This window comes from Hydra viridissima, unplaced genomic scaffold (genome assembly GCF_058129835.1).
Source record: "Hydra viridissima isolate aposymbiotic clone 2 unplaced genomic scaffold, HvirCarnegie_v1 scaffold_6, whole genome shotgun sequence".
Taxonomy (NCBI): Eukaryota; Metazoa; Cnidaria; class Hydrozoa; order Anthoathecata; family Hydridae; genus Hydra; species Hydra viridissima.
In genome coordinates, this window is record NW_028324305.1 from 6043543 (window position 1) to 6057773 (window position 14231).

Sequence of the window (14231 nt, forward strand, 5' to 3'; positions counted from 1 at the left end):
TCTTAGTTCAGCTTTGGTTTCTATTTTTTGCATCGGGCGCCATGTAAATAATTCTAGCTTTATTTATTTTTTAGACAGTAATTGAGAAGGATGCGTTGTAATATCGTGTTAACTAACCAAAATATAACTATAATAAAACTTTTACAATTAAAAAATACAATCAAGAATCCAGATAAAACCGGTAATAAATAACAAAAAGCCGTATAATAAGACACTTTTTACAACTACTGTCCACACAAAATATTGTATTATTTATAGATAAATTAGTTGAACACAAAAAAAAAGAACAAATTTTTTATCATTACACTTTTATTTCCAGACCATTAAAGAAAAATATTTACAAATAAAGAACTAAAAATGTTCTATTATTGTAGTTAATATTATTAAAGGTTTGTAACTAATATTGGCAGCTTTAATTAAAAACAATATTTTAAAACGCTAGTATTTAAAAACATGGCGATTCATTAGATAACTATTAATAACAATTAGATTTATAAATAAAATCAAGATAAATAAGCTTTTATAAATTTGCAAAAGAAAATAATAACTAAATATTCTTTTCATTGATTAACTCCAACTGATTTTTTATAACCTTGCTTTTTGTCTGTCTATTTATTCGCCCATCTCCTTGATCAATTGCGCCCTGAAACCATCTTGAAACGATCAGGTAAATATCTTTATCCTTGGAATTAAAATACTGAATTCTTACTGTTGCTAAAAGAATAAAATTAAAATAAATTTAAAAACTCAATTTATTTTTTGTTTAAATATAAACTATTTTTAAGTTATTTTTAAGTTCTTATACGTATACTTTGCAAATCAAGAATTACATTAACTGGTTAGCAGTTTTAAAAATATGTGCATATGATAACCGAGAGCAATTAGCTTATAGGTTCAAGACAAACTTCTATATGCTCTTTAAGAATCACATAGTTGAATACTAATAAATCATGGTTTACATTGGCATTTAATGTGTCTAGTTAACAATAAAATACGGCATTAATAAGTTCAAGTCACCAAGGGAGAACATAATATCTTACAAATTCACAACTAATGACAACACTGGTAATTGTCATAAGTACTAACATATTATATTCTTTCTTAGTGTTGTAAACATATTTTTGTAAATATAAAAATATGGTTGACTTTTATAGACTAAAAATTTACATAACTAGTAATACTTACATAGTAAGCACTTTAACACAAAATGATAACATCGTAACTTAATCTTGCCCATTCTAGTAGCTATCATCTTACTTGAAGGTCCGTTTAGATTACATAAAACGCTAAAATTTTTCAAAAACATGGCTCCCAACACACATCGTATGTATTTTGGACGTTCAACTTTACTGCCAATAGAACACAGATATTCGACCTAAAAACAAATAATGCTACATATTACAACTTTTTTAATTGAAAACATTTTTTCAAAGGTAAATGAAAATGGAATGCGGTATAATATAACTAAGGTATTACTAAATTACCTTTGATAAATTATATTTATAAGACTTATAAAAAAAACTCATCTTTGATCTTATAAAATAATAGTTACTAGTTTAAACGCAACCTGTAGACTGCTACAAACATTATAATATAAAAAATAATTTCAAATTTTATAGAAAGCCATCTCAGATTTCATCTGTAGCATAAGGTTAAGCCTCTCCAAATCTTCCTTACTTTCCATTGGAAGGCCAGGTGGAACAACAATGTCTTCATTATCCAAAAAACTTTGAACTTCTAAAAAATTATTTTTTTGCTCCAGTTCTGTTAATCTTAACTCCAAAGCCGCTAACTTCTCTATAATTATACATAAATAATTAAACAATATCTCATTGCATTTGAATCTTATTGGAAAAGTGGTTTCAAAAACACAATCTAGTTATTAAATTGAAGACATACATGGATGAAGGTGTTATGGAACTCAAATATTTGGAGTTAAAACTTTAAACATTCATGTTATTTATCCCTGTAGGTGAATTGGTTGCTGGAAAAATGGTATTCTATCACATTTTTGTGCTGTGTTATTAAGGTCACGGAAAAGAGCGTTATTTAAAACCTTTATCTGCATAAAAAAATTGAAATTTGTATTTTTGTAACATGAAATATGTATTTTTTTAAAGCCTTCATCAATTTATGACTTTTAACGATTCAAAAACACGCGGTACACAGTCAGTTAAAGATTGGCAAGAAATGCAAACAGTTAGCCAACTATAGCCAATACTGGCCCGTCAGTTGGACCAACTAAAGCGTGTTTACTGGGTATATTTTATTATTACGTTCATTATTACCTCAAATATTTATGCATGCAAAGCATAAATGCAGTAAAACATTATGAAGATAATTATGCAAATTTAAAAAAATACAGTTACAAAAGTAAAATATAATACCGAAACTTTTAACATTAATGCTTTGAGTACTTTCTTAACATGAATTAAAGGCTCAAAATTTGGTTAATTTAAAATGAAATGCTACATTCCGAATTAGGGCCGGAACTATGCTTGCAAAAATTTGCATATCCAACCGCTCCCTTTTTAAATTACATCAACAGATTAATTAAAAGTTTTATATGATCCTTTAATTAAAATCCCCATTAACTTTTATATCCACAAAATCAAAAAAGTAATTCTATTTTTCGAAAAGCAATTGAATTGGGAATAAGATGCCATCTTTACCTATTGGACATTCAGTTCAGTTGACAGAAAGCTACAAGAACATGAAAATATTGATTGATGCAATCAAATACTCCAACCACAATTGGCTAACATGTGGTGACTTTAAGGTAAAATACTTATAAGCTTTCTTGTCATTGTAAAGCTTTCCTTTGAAAATACATTAGCACCTGTAAGTAATTTTTTAGAAAGAAATAGAAATATATTTTAACTTATTGATATTTGATTTTTTACGAACAAATCTTTTCTTTTCAGGTTGTGTGCTTTCTACTTGGGATGCAAAAGGGGTACACAAAATACTCTTGCTTCTTATGCCTATGGGATAGTAGGGTAGATAGTCTTCACTATAAGCAGAAAGACTAGCCATCTCGGGAGGCATTCACAATTGGCAGCTACAATGTGGTAGCTGAACCACGAGTCCCTCCGAAAAATGTTTTACTTCTTCCTCTCTATATCAAACTTTGTCTGATGAAAAAATTTGTATAAGCACTGAATAAAGAAGGTCAAACTTTTAAGTATCTGTTGCAAAAGCTCCCACAGATCAATAATGCCAAGCTACATGCAAGTATATTTGACGGACCCAAGATTAAAACTCTGTTAAAGGACAAATACTTTGATATCAAAATGGTAGACAATGAACGAGATGCAAGGCAAACGTTCAGCACAGTAATTGAAGGATTTCTGGGAAATAAAAGAAGCTCTGAATATGTTTCACATGTCAATGAGCTTATGAAAATCTTTGAAAAACTGGGAGCTCGCATGTCAATAAAAATGCATTTTCTCCAGTCACATCTGAAAACTGTGGAAATTACAGCAAGAAACAGGGTGAAAGATTCCACCAGGATATAAAAAAGATGGAGACCAGATATCAAGGACATTGGGGCATAAACTTGTCAGCTGAATATTGTTGGTATCTTATCATCAACAGATTAATGAAAAGTTTTATATGATCCTTTAATTAAAATCTCCTTTAACTTTTATATTCACAAAATCACAAAAGTAATTCTATTTTTCAAAAAGCAAATGAATTTGCTTCTGATTACTTCATCAAAAGATTTTTAGGCTTCATTTTAAGATCTTAAGTAATCTTTTTGTGAAAAAATAAGTAAAAGGTTTTTAACAAAAGTTATTCAAATTGATATTCAGGTTGAAACATATTGTGCGACTCTAAATTGAAGCTTATTTATCTTAAAGATAAGTTCAGGATTGGTTTTAAAACGTGTCTAAGGTTTTTATTATTTTAAGTACTTCAAAACAATTTTCAAGCTGGATTTTCTCAAGTAATATCTAAAGTACTTTTGGCGCTATTGCAACACCTAAGGGTGTAATTTCCCAAATTACCCAAAGAAAGTGTTAAAAAAATCAATCCCTTATATTGCTTTGTCATAATCGTTTCTGTTTTATTAAAGTTTGTAAAAATTTTGAAGCAGCAAGCTTTTCTAGTAAAGTTAAATTTAATTACACTTTTTTGCTTCTTTCGTTTCCTAAGCAACTTTCTATATCGGTATTGCCGGAGAGATACTCAAGTGAAATGCTTTCTTTCTCTAAAACATATTACCCACGTTAAAATAGAGGTTGATCAAATTGGAGTAACACGTTTTTGTGTTTACAGACTCATCAGCGACTTGCGCTGTTGACCAGTGCAGGCACATAAGTTGCCCTATTGGATACGTATGCTCCCGCAATTCAAACTGTGGATGCGCTGTTAAATGTGTAAAGAATAATACGTTTTTTATTTCTTTATCAATTTTGAAATATGTTTTTTGACCATTAAACTGTTTTACTTTTATTTCTACGACAAAGTTTTTCTAAGGCAATTACAAAAGTTTAGGTAATCTAGCTATTGCGTGGGCTTGCAAGGGATCTTAAGTTCGATTGCAACGGAAAAAGAAAACTTCAAGTGGTCGCTGCAAACTACGGTAGAACTTTGTCAAATGTTTGCATAGGTATCAACGACGTGAACACAAAATGTAATGATAATGCAGTTTCACTAAAGGTTCTCCAGGACACTTGCTCAAATAAGCCATCTTGTCGTGTGAAAGCTGCCAACAATGTCTTTTGAGTTCCATGCGTGAGAACATACACCGAAGTAGTTTATTGTTGCAACTGGTAAAGATTCAATACTCATTAAAAGTTTTGAATAAATGAACTAAAAATCAGCAAGTTAATTTACATTTCTATTTTCAAATAAAAATAAATACATTTTTATTTACAAACTTTTCAATATTTATATGCATCTTTTTCCCTTCTTTTCAGGTAAGAAATGGCATGAAATAATGGAATGATTACTTAAGTTATGGGAGAAAATAAAAGTATTTAAAAAAATTTCAAGGATTTTTTTTTTCTTTTTTCTTTTTTTTTTTTTTAACAATAACCGCCCTAATTTTGAAAAGAAAAAAAAGAGAATTTTTCTATTGATGATCATTTACAATCATTTTTGAAAAGTTCATATGTTTACTTACATATACTAATGCATATTATACACGTGTCATGCGTATGCAATAAAAAGTAGTGCTAAAATTTTTCTGTTTGACAGATTGAATTAAGTTTTGAATTACTTTAGCAATTAATAATATTAAAAGCTGTAAGGGAAATTTTTTTCCAGTGAATTTAAGGAGCTATCTATAATAATCAATTACTTTTTTCGAAGCCAAGATGTGCAATATCTTGATTTAGGCAAGTAAAAGGTTTCAGCACAAACGTGTTGAGATCCACGAAAAGTTCTCATACACTTAAAGTTTACATCCATGTTCGAAGCGTTATTTGTATTTGAATCAGTATTTGTTCCTTTTCGAATGTTATGGTTAACTAACCAAATGTTGCTATTATCTTTAAAAAAAAACAAGTCAGCACACCTAGGCTATAAATGAAAGCGGAAGGGGAAAGGTAAGGAAAATTGGACTGCTGAGGATTTTTCCCAATAACCATTATGTTTCATTTAGAAAAGAAATAGGCTTCTCTAAAATATTTAATTATAAAGCTACTTAACTCTAAAACTATTTAACTATGATGAAGATTAAATAGGAACACACTGAGGCCAGCTTTTAAAAATGATTCGCTTGCATTTACCCAGCAGGCAAAAAGATATCTAAATTGCATCTAATATGCTTCTGAAAAGTGGTCTAATAGATATCTGAATTCACAACCTGAATGAACGCTAAGTAGGTGTTTATCTTATAAACGTCTTTGAATTGCATTTTATACGATAAAAAATAAATTAAAAAAATGCATATTGAACATCTTTTTATGCATTTAAATTGATGCACCTTCACCAAATAAAAATGTATCTAAAAGATAAATATAAAATAGACATCTATTTAGCATTAATTTACGACATGAATTAAGACATCTTCTAGAATAGTTCTTGAATGTATATTAGATATCTTTTTGCTGGATAAGTTAAGTTTAAAAAATCTTTATAAAATTACTAAAGGTCTGCATCTCGAAATGATTTTGAATCGAAATGACTTTGATTCGAGAATAAAATACTATTCTTATTGGGCAAGTCCAAAGACAAGTCCTTTCAAAAACAGACTTAACAGTAAGTGGAAAAGAACCAAGATGATCTGCAGGAACACCAACTTAAAAATCCGTTAAAGGAAAAAGGTTATTAGTATTGACTTACAAATCCAACTAACTTGGATTTGGTAATATTTTTTCGAAATTTTGTCAAACCCGAATTTAAAACATGTGTAAATTAGCATTGATTATTTTGACTTAAGATAGAAACTCCATCTATTAGCCATATTGTTGTGCAATAGTTTAAAACATAATTTTTTAGTTTTATGCTATAAATTTATAAAATTAAAATAGGGCAAGTCCCCGACGACAAGACCGTTCAGAATCAACCAAATTGTTATGTAACAAATTTTATTAAACAAAAGTATATAATAAATAAAGAGAATCAAAATAGATGAACGTCAACAAATTATTAGTTAAACTTATAGTATTCAACTTTACATGTTTATAAAACGCCATTGAGTTATAAATTGTAAAGATTTCAACTTAATCTGTTGCCAAAGTTTTGGTTTTAAGTATAAACAAAAATAGTTTATACATACAATCAAGGTTAAATTAGGTATAATATGTTAACCTAAATAAATAAATTAATGTTAAAAGAATAGTTTGTTCAAAGATTGCAACTCCATCTGTTGAGTAACTTTTTGTAGAAACTTAACTTTAGTAAAATATTTTATATAAAATGAAATTAAAAGGCCAGTCCTAAGACAAGCCCTTCCAAAAATTGATAAATGGACTTATCAAAAACAGAATTAGCAATTTTAAACAATTTTAATCCATAATGTAATAGAATAATTGTAAAATGCTATTGAAAAATACTTTTAATACAATTTTACTTTGTGTGTTGGCAAAATTTTTGTTTATAAGTACATAAATTTAAATATATACATCATTTATTATAATTTTTAGGTAAAATATTTAATAAACTAATATTTAAAGCATAATTTATTTTACAATTGCAACTCCATCTGTTGATTAACGGTTTTATAAAAATTAAAATGTTCCGAGAAATAGAGACATTTTAAGAATAACAAATTTATTATAGGAATTAAAAATGATAATAGTTACAATCATCTACTCTTGTCAATGAACAAAAATAAAAAAATATTTTATAACCTTACTTAAAATAATGATAAAATGCTATTGAATATTATTTCTAAGATTGTACAGTAATGTGTTGCTAAAGTTTTCATAAAAAAAGTTAAAAAGTTAATAGTTTTACAATGAATTTTGACATATTGTTTAGCTATTATATGCTAACTATTCTAGGATTTTTTCTTAAAAAAGAAATGTTAAAAGAATATATTGTTTCAAGACTGTAACTCCATCTGTTGTCAAAGTTTTTGTTCATAGTTTATAAGTTCCAAAAATTTTCAAATTTGAAATGTTCCGAAAAAAAATGCAGCATTTCAATACTTACAAATTTATAATACAAATTTATAATATAATAAGTTTAAGCAACTGCTCAATTAATGGATGGTAAAAATATTTGAAAAAGTCAATAACCTGACTAAAAAAATCCGAAACAAGCTAGTTCTAAAGAATAAAGTAAAAACTCTTAAAATTTATATTATTTCGATACATTTCAATATATATCTAGAAATGCCCAGTAGTTCTGATAATTTTACTTAAAACCTTTGAAATAAAAGAAACCAAAAAGAAAACTAATTGTGTGCTTTAAACAAAAGTTATTTTATTAATCTCTGTTATCAAATTCATAATGATATTTTATTAAGAAAACTTGTCAAAATTTTCAACAAAAAATTTAAATGTCAGATGATGAACGTCCTGGAGTTGGTGGATGAGAAGGGCCAGCAGTTGGTGTGCTAGAAGGACCAGCAAATATTGTGGCAGTAGACTGAGTAGAGTGTGAGCTGTCTAGTGGAACATCACCACCATCATCATCATTATCACCAATGTTGATGACTTCTCGAGAAGACAGTCGGTCCAATGCAGATCCAGATATTTGACTGCTAGTTTCTGGCTCAAAAATGGCCCGAGATGGCAACCTTTTTGCAGCTTCTTCAGCCATAGCAGCAAGTTCTGCTTTGGTTGTCAAATAGTAGAAATGAAAAGTGATCCTGTCAATTTTTTGCTGAATGTAAATCAATTTTTCCACATTCTCTGGCTGGAGCTTTGTTCTTTTTGCACTGACTATATTACCACCTGCACTAAAAATTCGCTCACCTGGAGCAGATGAAGCGGGAATACACAGCCATTTACGTACTGCTTCAGACAGCAGAGGAAATCTGTCTTTATTGTCCCGCCAAAATTCAAATACTGACTGTTTGGTAGCTGGCATTGCTGAAAACATCTCCCACTCAGTTTGAATCTTGGACTTGGCTGGAACAGTAGAAGGTACTTCTACTTCTAATTCTGGTCTTTCTATAATTTCAAAAAAAGGATAATCCATGTCTTGCAGGTCTGGATTGTCAACAGGTGGATTATTACGTGACGATTCCAAAGAAACTAACCATTCTCTATGACTGAAGTTTTTGGTAATTAAACCATCATAGGCTGCTTCATAGCCACCAATTTTTTTTAATGGGTTGCCTTGATAAAGAAGGTTCAACATGCAGCCAATAGCATAAAAAATGTTTTTGGTGCCACTGTCCGGAAATCGGATCATCAAGTTTTTGATGAACTTTCTGAAGAAGTATTCAGCTCCTGATGACGAAGTTCCTAACTGTACTGCTAGCTGAGCTCTGTTTTTGAGACTATAAATGTGAGCAATCACTTTGTGAATGGTCACACTTTTTTCAGCTGAAAGGCTTTCAGAAACATCATTGATTCTCTCAAGCATAGGCAAAATTTCGTCAATCAAGTCAAACTCGTCTTCAGTTGGGATGAGATGTGCCATTTTGTTGGATCATTGCCACTATACTTGATGGACAGCGAAACTCGACACATTCTGTAAATGCTTGGCAACATGAAGAAGTGAGAATTCCATCGTGTCTTGACTGGAGCTATTAATTCGACATAGACAAGGTCATCAGTGTTTTCCAATTCATCATCTTCTTTTATAGCGACCTCTTTTTTAATCCTTGCGTCACACAGGTATGACTTGTGGCATTTTGAAACCTTGCAAATCCTTGCAACTGTCAATGGAGTCTGTGACTGCAAGATTCAAAAGATGGTCTGCACATCTAAGTGAGTGATTCACAATTTTGCACTTGGGAATTGCAGCAATCATGTTGGATGCATTGTCATGAGTGCAAGCTATGTTGCCAGCTCCGGAATTTCCAGGCAAAGTACTGACTAAGCTGTAAAAAACAAAATTAAACTTTTACTAATTATAAAAACAACAACAAAAAAACAAAATTTGTTTTACAACACAAGATATCAAAATTTCTCGATTTATTTCAGTATACCTTTAAATTAATTGAATTAAAAAGTTTCTTGATTAATAATATTAGTCCATGTATTTGTATTTAAGATTTTTAAACTTCAAAATAGAGATTAGCTTGTTTTTTAGCTTCAAGTTGTCTCTGTACTTTTTCACTCATCTTAAAGTTCAGTCTTATATCTAAAAATCTAAAAAAATTTAAAAATATTTAAAAAGTTTGTATACTTTACTGTACCAATTTAAAAAAATCTTTTTTATATTGTTAACTTACGAGTCAAGCTTGTTGGCAATGGTTTCTCCAGTATGGCGCTCTGAAAATGGAAATGCTCCAATGACAAACATCTTCAGCTGAAACTCCAAGTTGATGTAGTGGACAGTCACAGCCATATAAGGATCATTGTTTCTACTTTGCCAGAGATCAGTAGACAATCCAAACTGTGGTGCATGAACAAGTTCATCACCCAAGACCAGGTTAACCTCTCTTTTCACGTTTTTGTACAGCAGAGGCAATCTAAAAAATTAAAAGCATTTTTAAATAAACAAGAAAACATAACCAAAAAAAAATTTGAGCGGGTAGGTGGTAGAAAATGATATTATTAAGAAATAGTAAAGTAGAAAGTATTGAAATTTCTCATTATATATTGCAAAATCTTGATTTAATTAGTTATGAAGAAAATATAAAAGAAAATGTCTGAGGTATTTTCTTGATTCAAGTAACCAATTACCAAAAAAAATTTGAGCGGGTAGGTGATAGAAAATTATATTTTAAAGGAATAATAAAGTAGTAAGTCTTGAAATTTCTCTTTATACATAAAAAAATCTCGATTTAATCGAGTAAGGAGATAATATAAAAAAATTATTTGCAGTATTTGCTTAATCCAAGTAAAAACTACTAAAAAGCAATATATCTTTTACTTCAAATACCACAATTTTATAACTTACTTAGATCGTGAATAAGTTGTGGCTGATTTGATGGTGTACTTTGGAGTGGTAAAAGCAGCGTATTCCCTAAAGCCATTTGTTTCCACAAAAGAAAAAGGAAGATTGGTCCGGGCAATCCTTTTGGTAATTTCCAGGTCTTGTCTCAACTGCTCTGGATCCTGTGGCTTCCACTTCTTATACTTATCCATGGATCTCTCTTGCTCTGCCTTGCAGGGAGATGTGAGCTTTCTTTTTCTTACACTTCTGTTCAAGACTTCCGGATCTCTAGCACCTGAGGCCTCTTTTTGAGCTTCATAATGGTCATCTTGACTGTAGACTTGCTCCAGTTCTTCATAGGCCGCATCACTGGTTACTTTGTCCTGAAACTTGGTTTTTTAAAGCTCACGAAATAGGGCTGGATGATGTCTACACATGTGCTGCCGCATTCCAGATGTACTGCCTTGTTTTGTCTGAATTTTAACAGTACAATGTTTACACTTTGCATAAACAATCCTTTTTCCATCAACATCATTTGTATCCTGGTTGAAGTACTTCCAAATGGGCCCTTTTGGTCGAACCATCTTGATAGAAGCTTTGTTGACAATTTCAAACTGAATTATTTTAAAAAAAACTTTAAAATAAGTAAAAAATTAATTTTTTTCTCAGAGCTTAGACGTTCACATATATTAAAATTTAAAAAGTCAAAGAGTACCAAGTTACCAACCCTTTCCCAAAAAATTGAAATCTTTTAAAAGATTTGTATTAAAGTACAAATATTGTAGGAAATACAAAAATATTCGTAAAGTAATTTTTGCAATTCCAATTTTATAAATGTCAAATACAATCCCTAAAACATTATTTTATAATTTTAACTTTCTTTTCATTGTATTATCCTAAACATTTTATTCACTTTTAAGATGCAATCTGTCATTGGCTTCTACAAACATGTCCTGAAATTCATTGGGGATTATTTTTAAACGGTCCATCCACAATGTTAATTGAAGAAACTCATTATCATTCCACAAATAATCTGTTAGGTTACTGATAATAAGTTCTATTAACACAGCTTCACTAGGATAAAGTGTCAACAAATGCAATCGATATTCTGACAAAATTGATACAACCTCTCCACGCCATTGTCCCCTATTTTGTGGAGTTATTATTTAATATCACTAAAACGACTGTTTGACATTTTAATCTTTTAATTTTTAAATTGTTAAAAAGAAACACTTTTTTCAAAGATCTTAACACAACAAAATTTTTTAAAAAACTGAAACCCTTGCAAGTTGCAACTTACTGCACATTTACCCCCCAATCAATTCATATACTTAAGTCTACCAAATAATTCCCATTAAATTAATCTTTTTCCGACAAACAAGCAACAAATTTTTTTGAAAACTTCAGTACAATTCATAAAACAAACACATGAAACTCATAAATCGTTGTTTTCCCCACTACACACAAATGCAAGTTCAAAGAAAAGTTCATTTCTCTCCCATGGGATATGTCAAAAATGGAAAAATATGTCACAACATTTTTATTATTTTTTACTATAGTTTGCTCTTATCAACATTAGCTATCAAGATTCAATAGTATGTACTCTAACACATAATATTACTTTCCTAAAATATAAAAATACAAAAATATTCGTATATAACCATTTGCAGTACCAAATATATGAATATAAAGTAATAAAACTCAATTTCTTACCTTTTAAGATAAAAATTTTTTTTTTAAATTTGATTGAAACTTCTCACATGTGACCTTAGTTGACTTTTTTTTTTATTTCCAAAATCAAAACAAGTTTGCAAATTAATGCGCAAGTAAAAGTTGAGATGTGCAAGTAAAAATTAACATCAAAAAATTTTTTTTTCAAGTTTTGTATGTTTTTTTAAAAAAATAGTTATATTATCGTTATCTCTCGATTTGTCTCGAAACGTATCGAAATCAATCGAGTAATCGATTGGTTTCGAGAATATAACTCAGCATGTCTCGAAACTGCTTTTTGATACTGAGAACATAACTCGTCATAAATCGAATCTTTCGATTCGATTAAATACTCGGTTGAATCGAGATAATCGAAACAGTTTCGATAAAATCATTTCGAGACGCAGACCTTTAAAAATTACACAGTAAAGAAACAATTAGGTTCAAGTTGTTGAGAACTATTTAGCAATTTTGAAAAAAATAAAAGTTTATAATAAAAAATGTTCTGTATTGAGTCCTCCAACTCGCTATTCCACGTCTTCGGTATCTAAAATATATTAAAATGTAACAGTATGAGAATAAATAGAATACGCTGTAAAAGCCATGTACAATTATTAAAAAAATATGTTTACATGATATATATATATATATATATATATATATATATATATATATATATATATATATATATATATATATATATATATATATATTATATATAAAGGTTCACTAGGCTTGTTGTAAATTTTAATTAAACATCAAAGATAAGAAATATGAAAATATATTATGGTAAAAAGTATTCTAATTAAGCATTATTTTCCTATTTATTATCCTCTTAATATATTTCCTTTTTGTTAACTCTCTAATAATGCTAATAATAATACTAATAATAATACTAATTAAAATACTAATAACAATACTAATAATAATACTAATAATAATACTAACAATAATTCTAATAATAATACTAATAATAATTCTAATAATAATACTAATAATAATACTAATAACAATACTAATAATAATACTAATAATAATACTAACAATAATACTAATAATAATACTAATAATAATACTAATAACAATACTAATAATAATACTAATAATAATACTAATAATAATACTAATAATAATACTAATAATAATACTAATAATAATACTAATAATAATACTAATAATAATACTAATAATAATACTAATAATAATACTAATAATAATACTAATAATAATACTAATAATAATACTAATAATAATACTAATAATAATACTAATAATAATACTAATAATAATACTAATAATAATACTAATAATAATACTAATAATAATACTAATAATAATACTAATAATAATACTAATAATAATACTAATAATAATACTAATAATAATACTAATAATAATACTAATAATAATACTAATAATAATACTAATAATAATACTAATAATAATACTAATAATAATACTAATAATAATACTAATAATAATACTAATAATAATACTAATAATAATACTAATAATAATACTAATAATAATACTAATAATAATACTAATAATAATACTAATAATAATACTAATAATAATACTAATAATAATACTAATAATAATACTAATAATAATACTAATAATAATACTAATAATAATACTAATAATAATACTAATAATAATACTAATAATAATACTAATAATAATACTAATAATAATACTAATAATAATACTAATAATAATACTAATAATAATACTAATAATAATACTAATAATAATACTAATAATAATACTAATAATAATACTAATAATAATACTAATAATAATACTAATAATAATACTAATAATAATACTAATAATAATACTGATAATAATACTAATAATAATACTAATAATAATACTAATAATAATACTTATAATAATACTAATAATAATACTAATAATAATACTAATAATAATACTAATAATAATACTAATAATAATACTAATAATAATACTAATAATAATACTAATAGTAATACTAATAATAATACTAATAATAATACTAATAATAATACTAATAATAATACTAATAATAATACTAATAATAA

The 14231-nt window shown here is 27.6% G+C and overlaps 3 protein-coding genes across 3 annotated transcripts in view; 1 reads left to right on the forward strand and 2 right to left on the reverse strand.

Moving 5' to 3' along the window:
- LOC145190138 (uncharacterized) overlaps positions 1–14231 on the forward strand; it is a 168018-nt gene that overhangs the window by 74590 nt on the left and 79197 nt on the right. The gene's annotated exons all lie outside the window — the stretch shown is intronic.
- On the reverse strand, positions 445–1771 carry LOC149886773 (uncharacterized). The gene is made up of 3 exons (XM_090091327.1): positions 1678–1771; positions 1186–1375; positions 445–714 (listed from the first exon to the last, which is right to left on the reverse strand). The coding sequence occupies exons 1-3, from the start codon at positions 1714–1716 to the stop codon at positions 548–550; spliced, it is 396 nt and encodes a 131-aa protein (XP_089947453.1). The 5' UTR covers positions 1717–1771; the 3' UTR covers positions 445–547.
- On the reverse strand, positions 7892–9146 carry LOC149886774 (E3 SUMO-protein ligase ZBED1-like). Its single transcript, XM_090091226.1, has one exon. The coding sequence runs from the start codon at positions 9046–9048 to the stop codon at positions 7954–7956; it is 1095 nt and encodes a 364-aa protein (XP_089947352.1). The 5' UTR covers positions 9049–9146; the 3' UTR covers positions 7892–7953.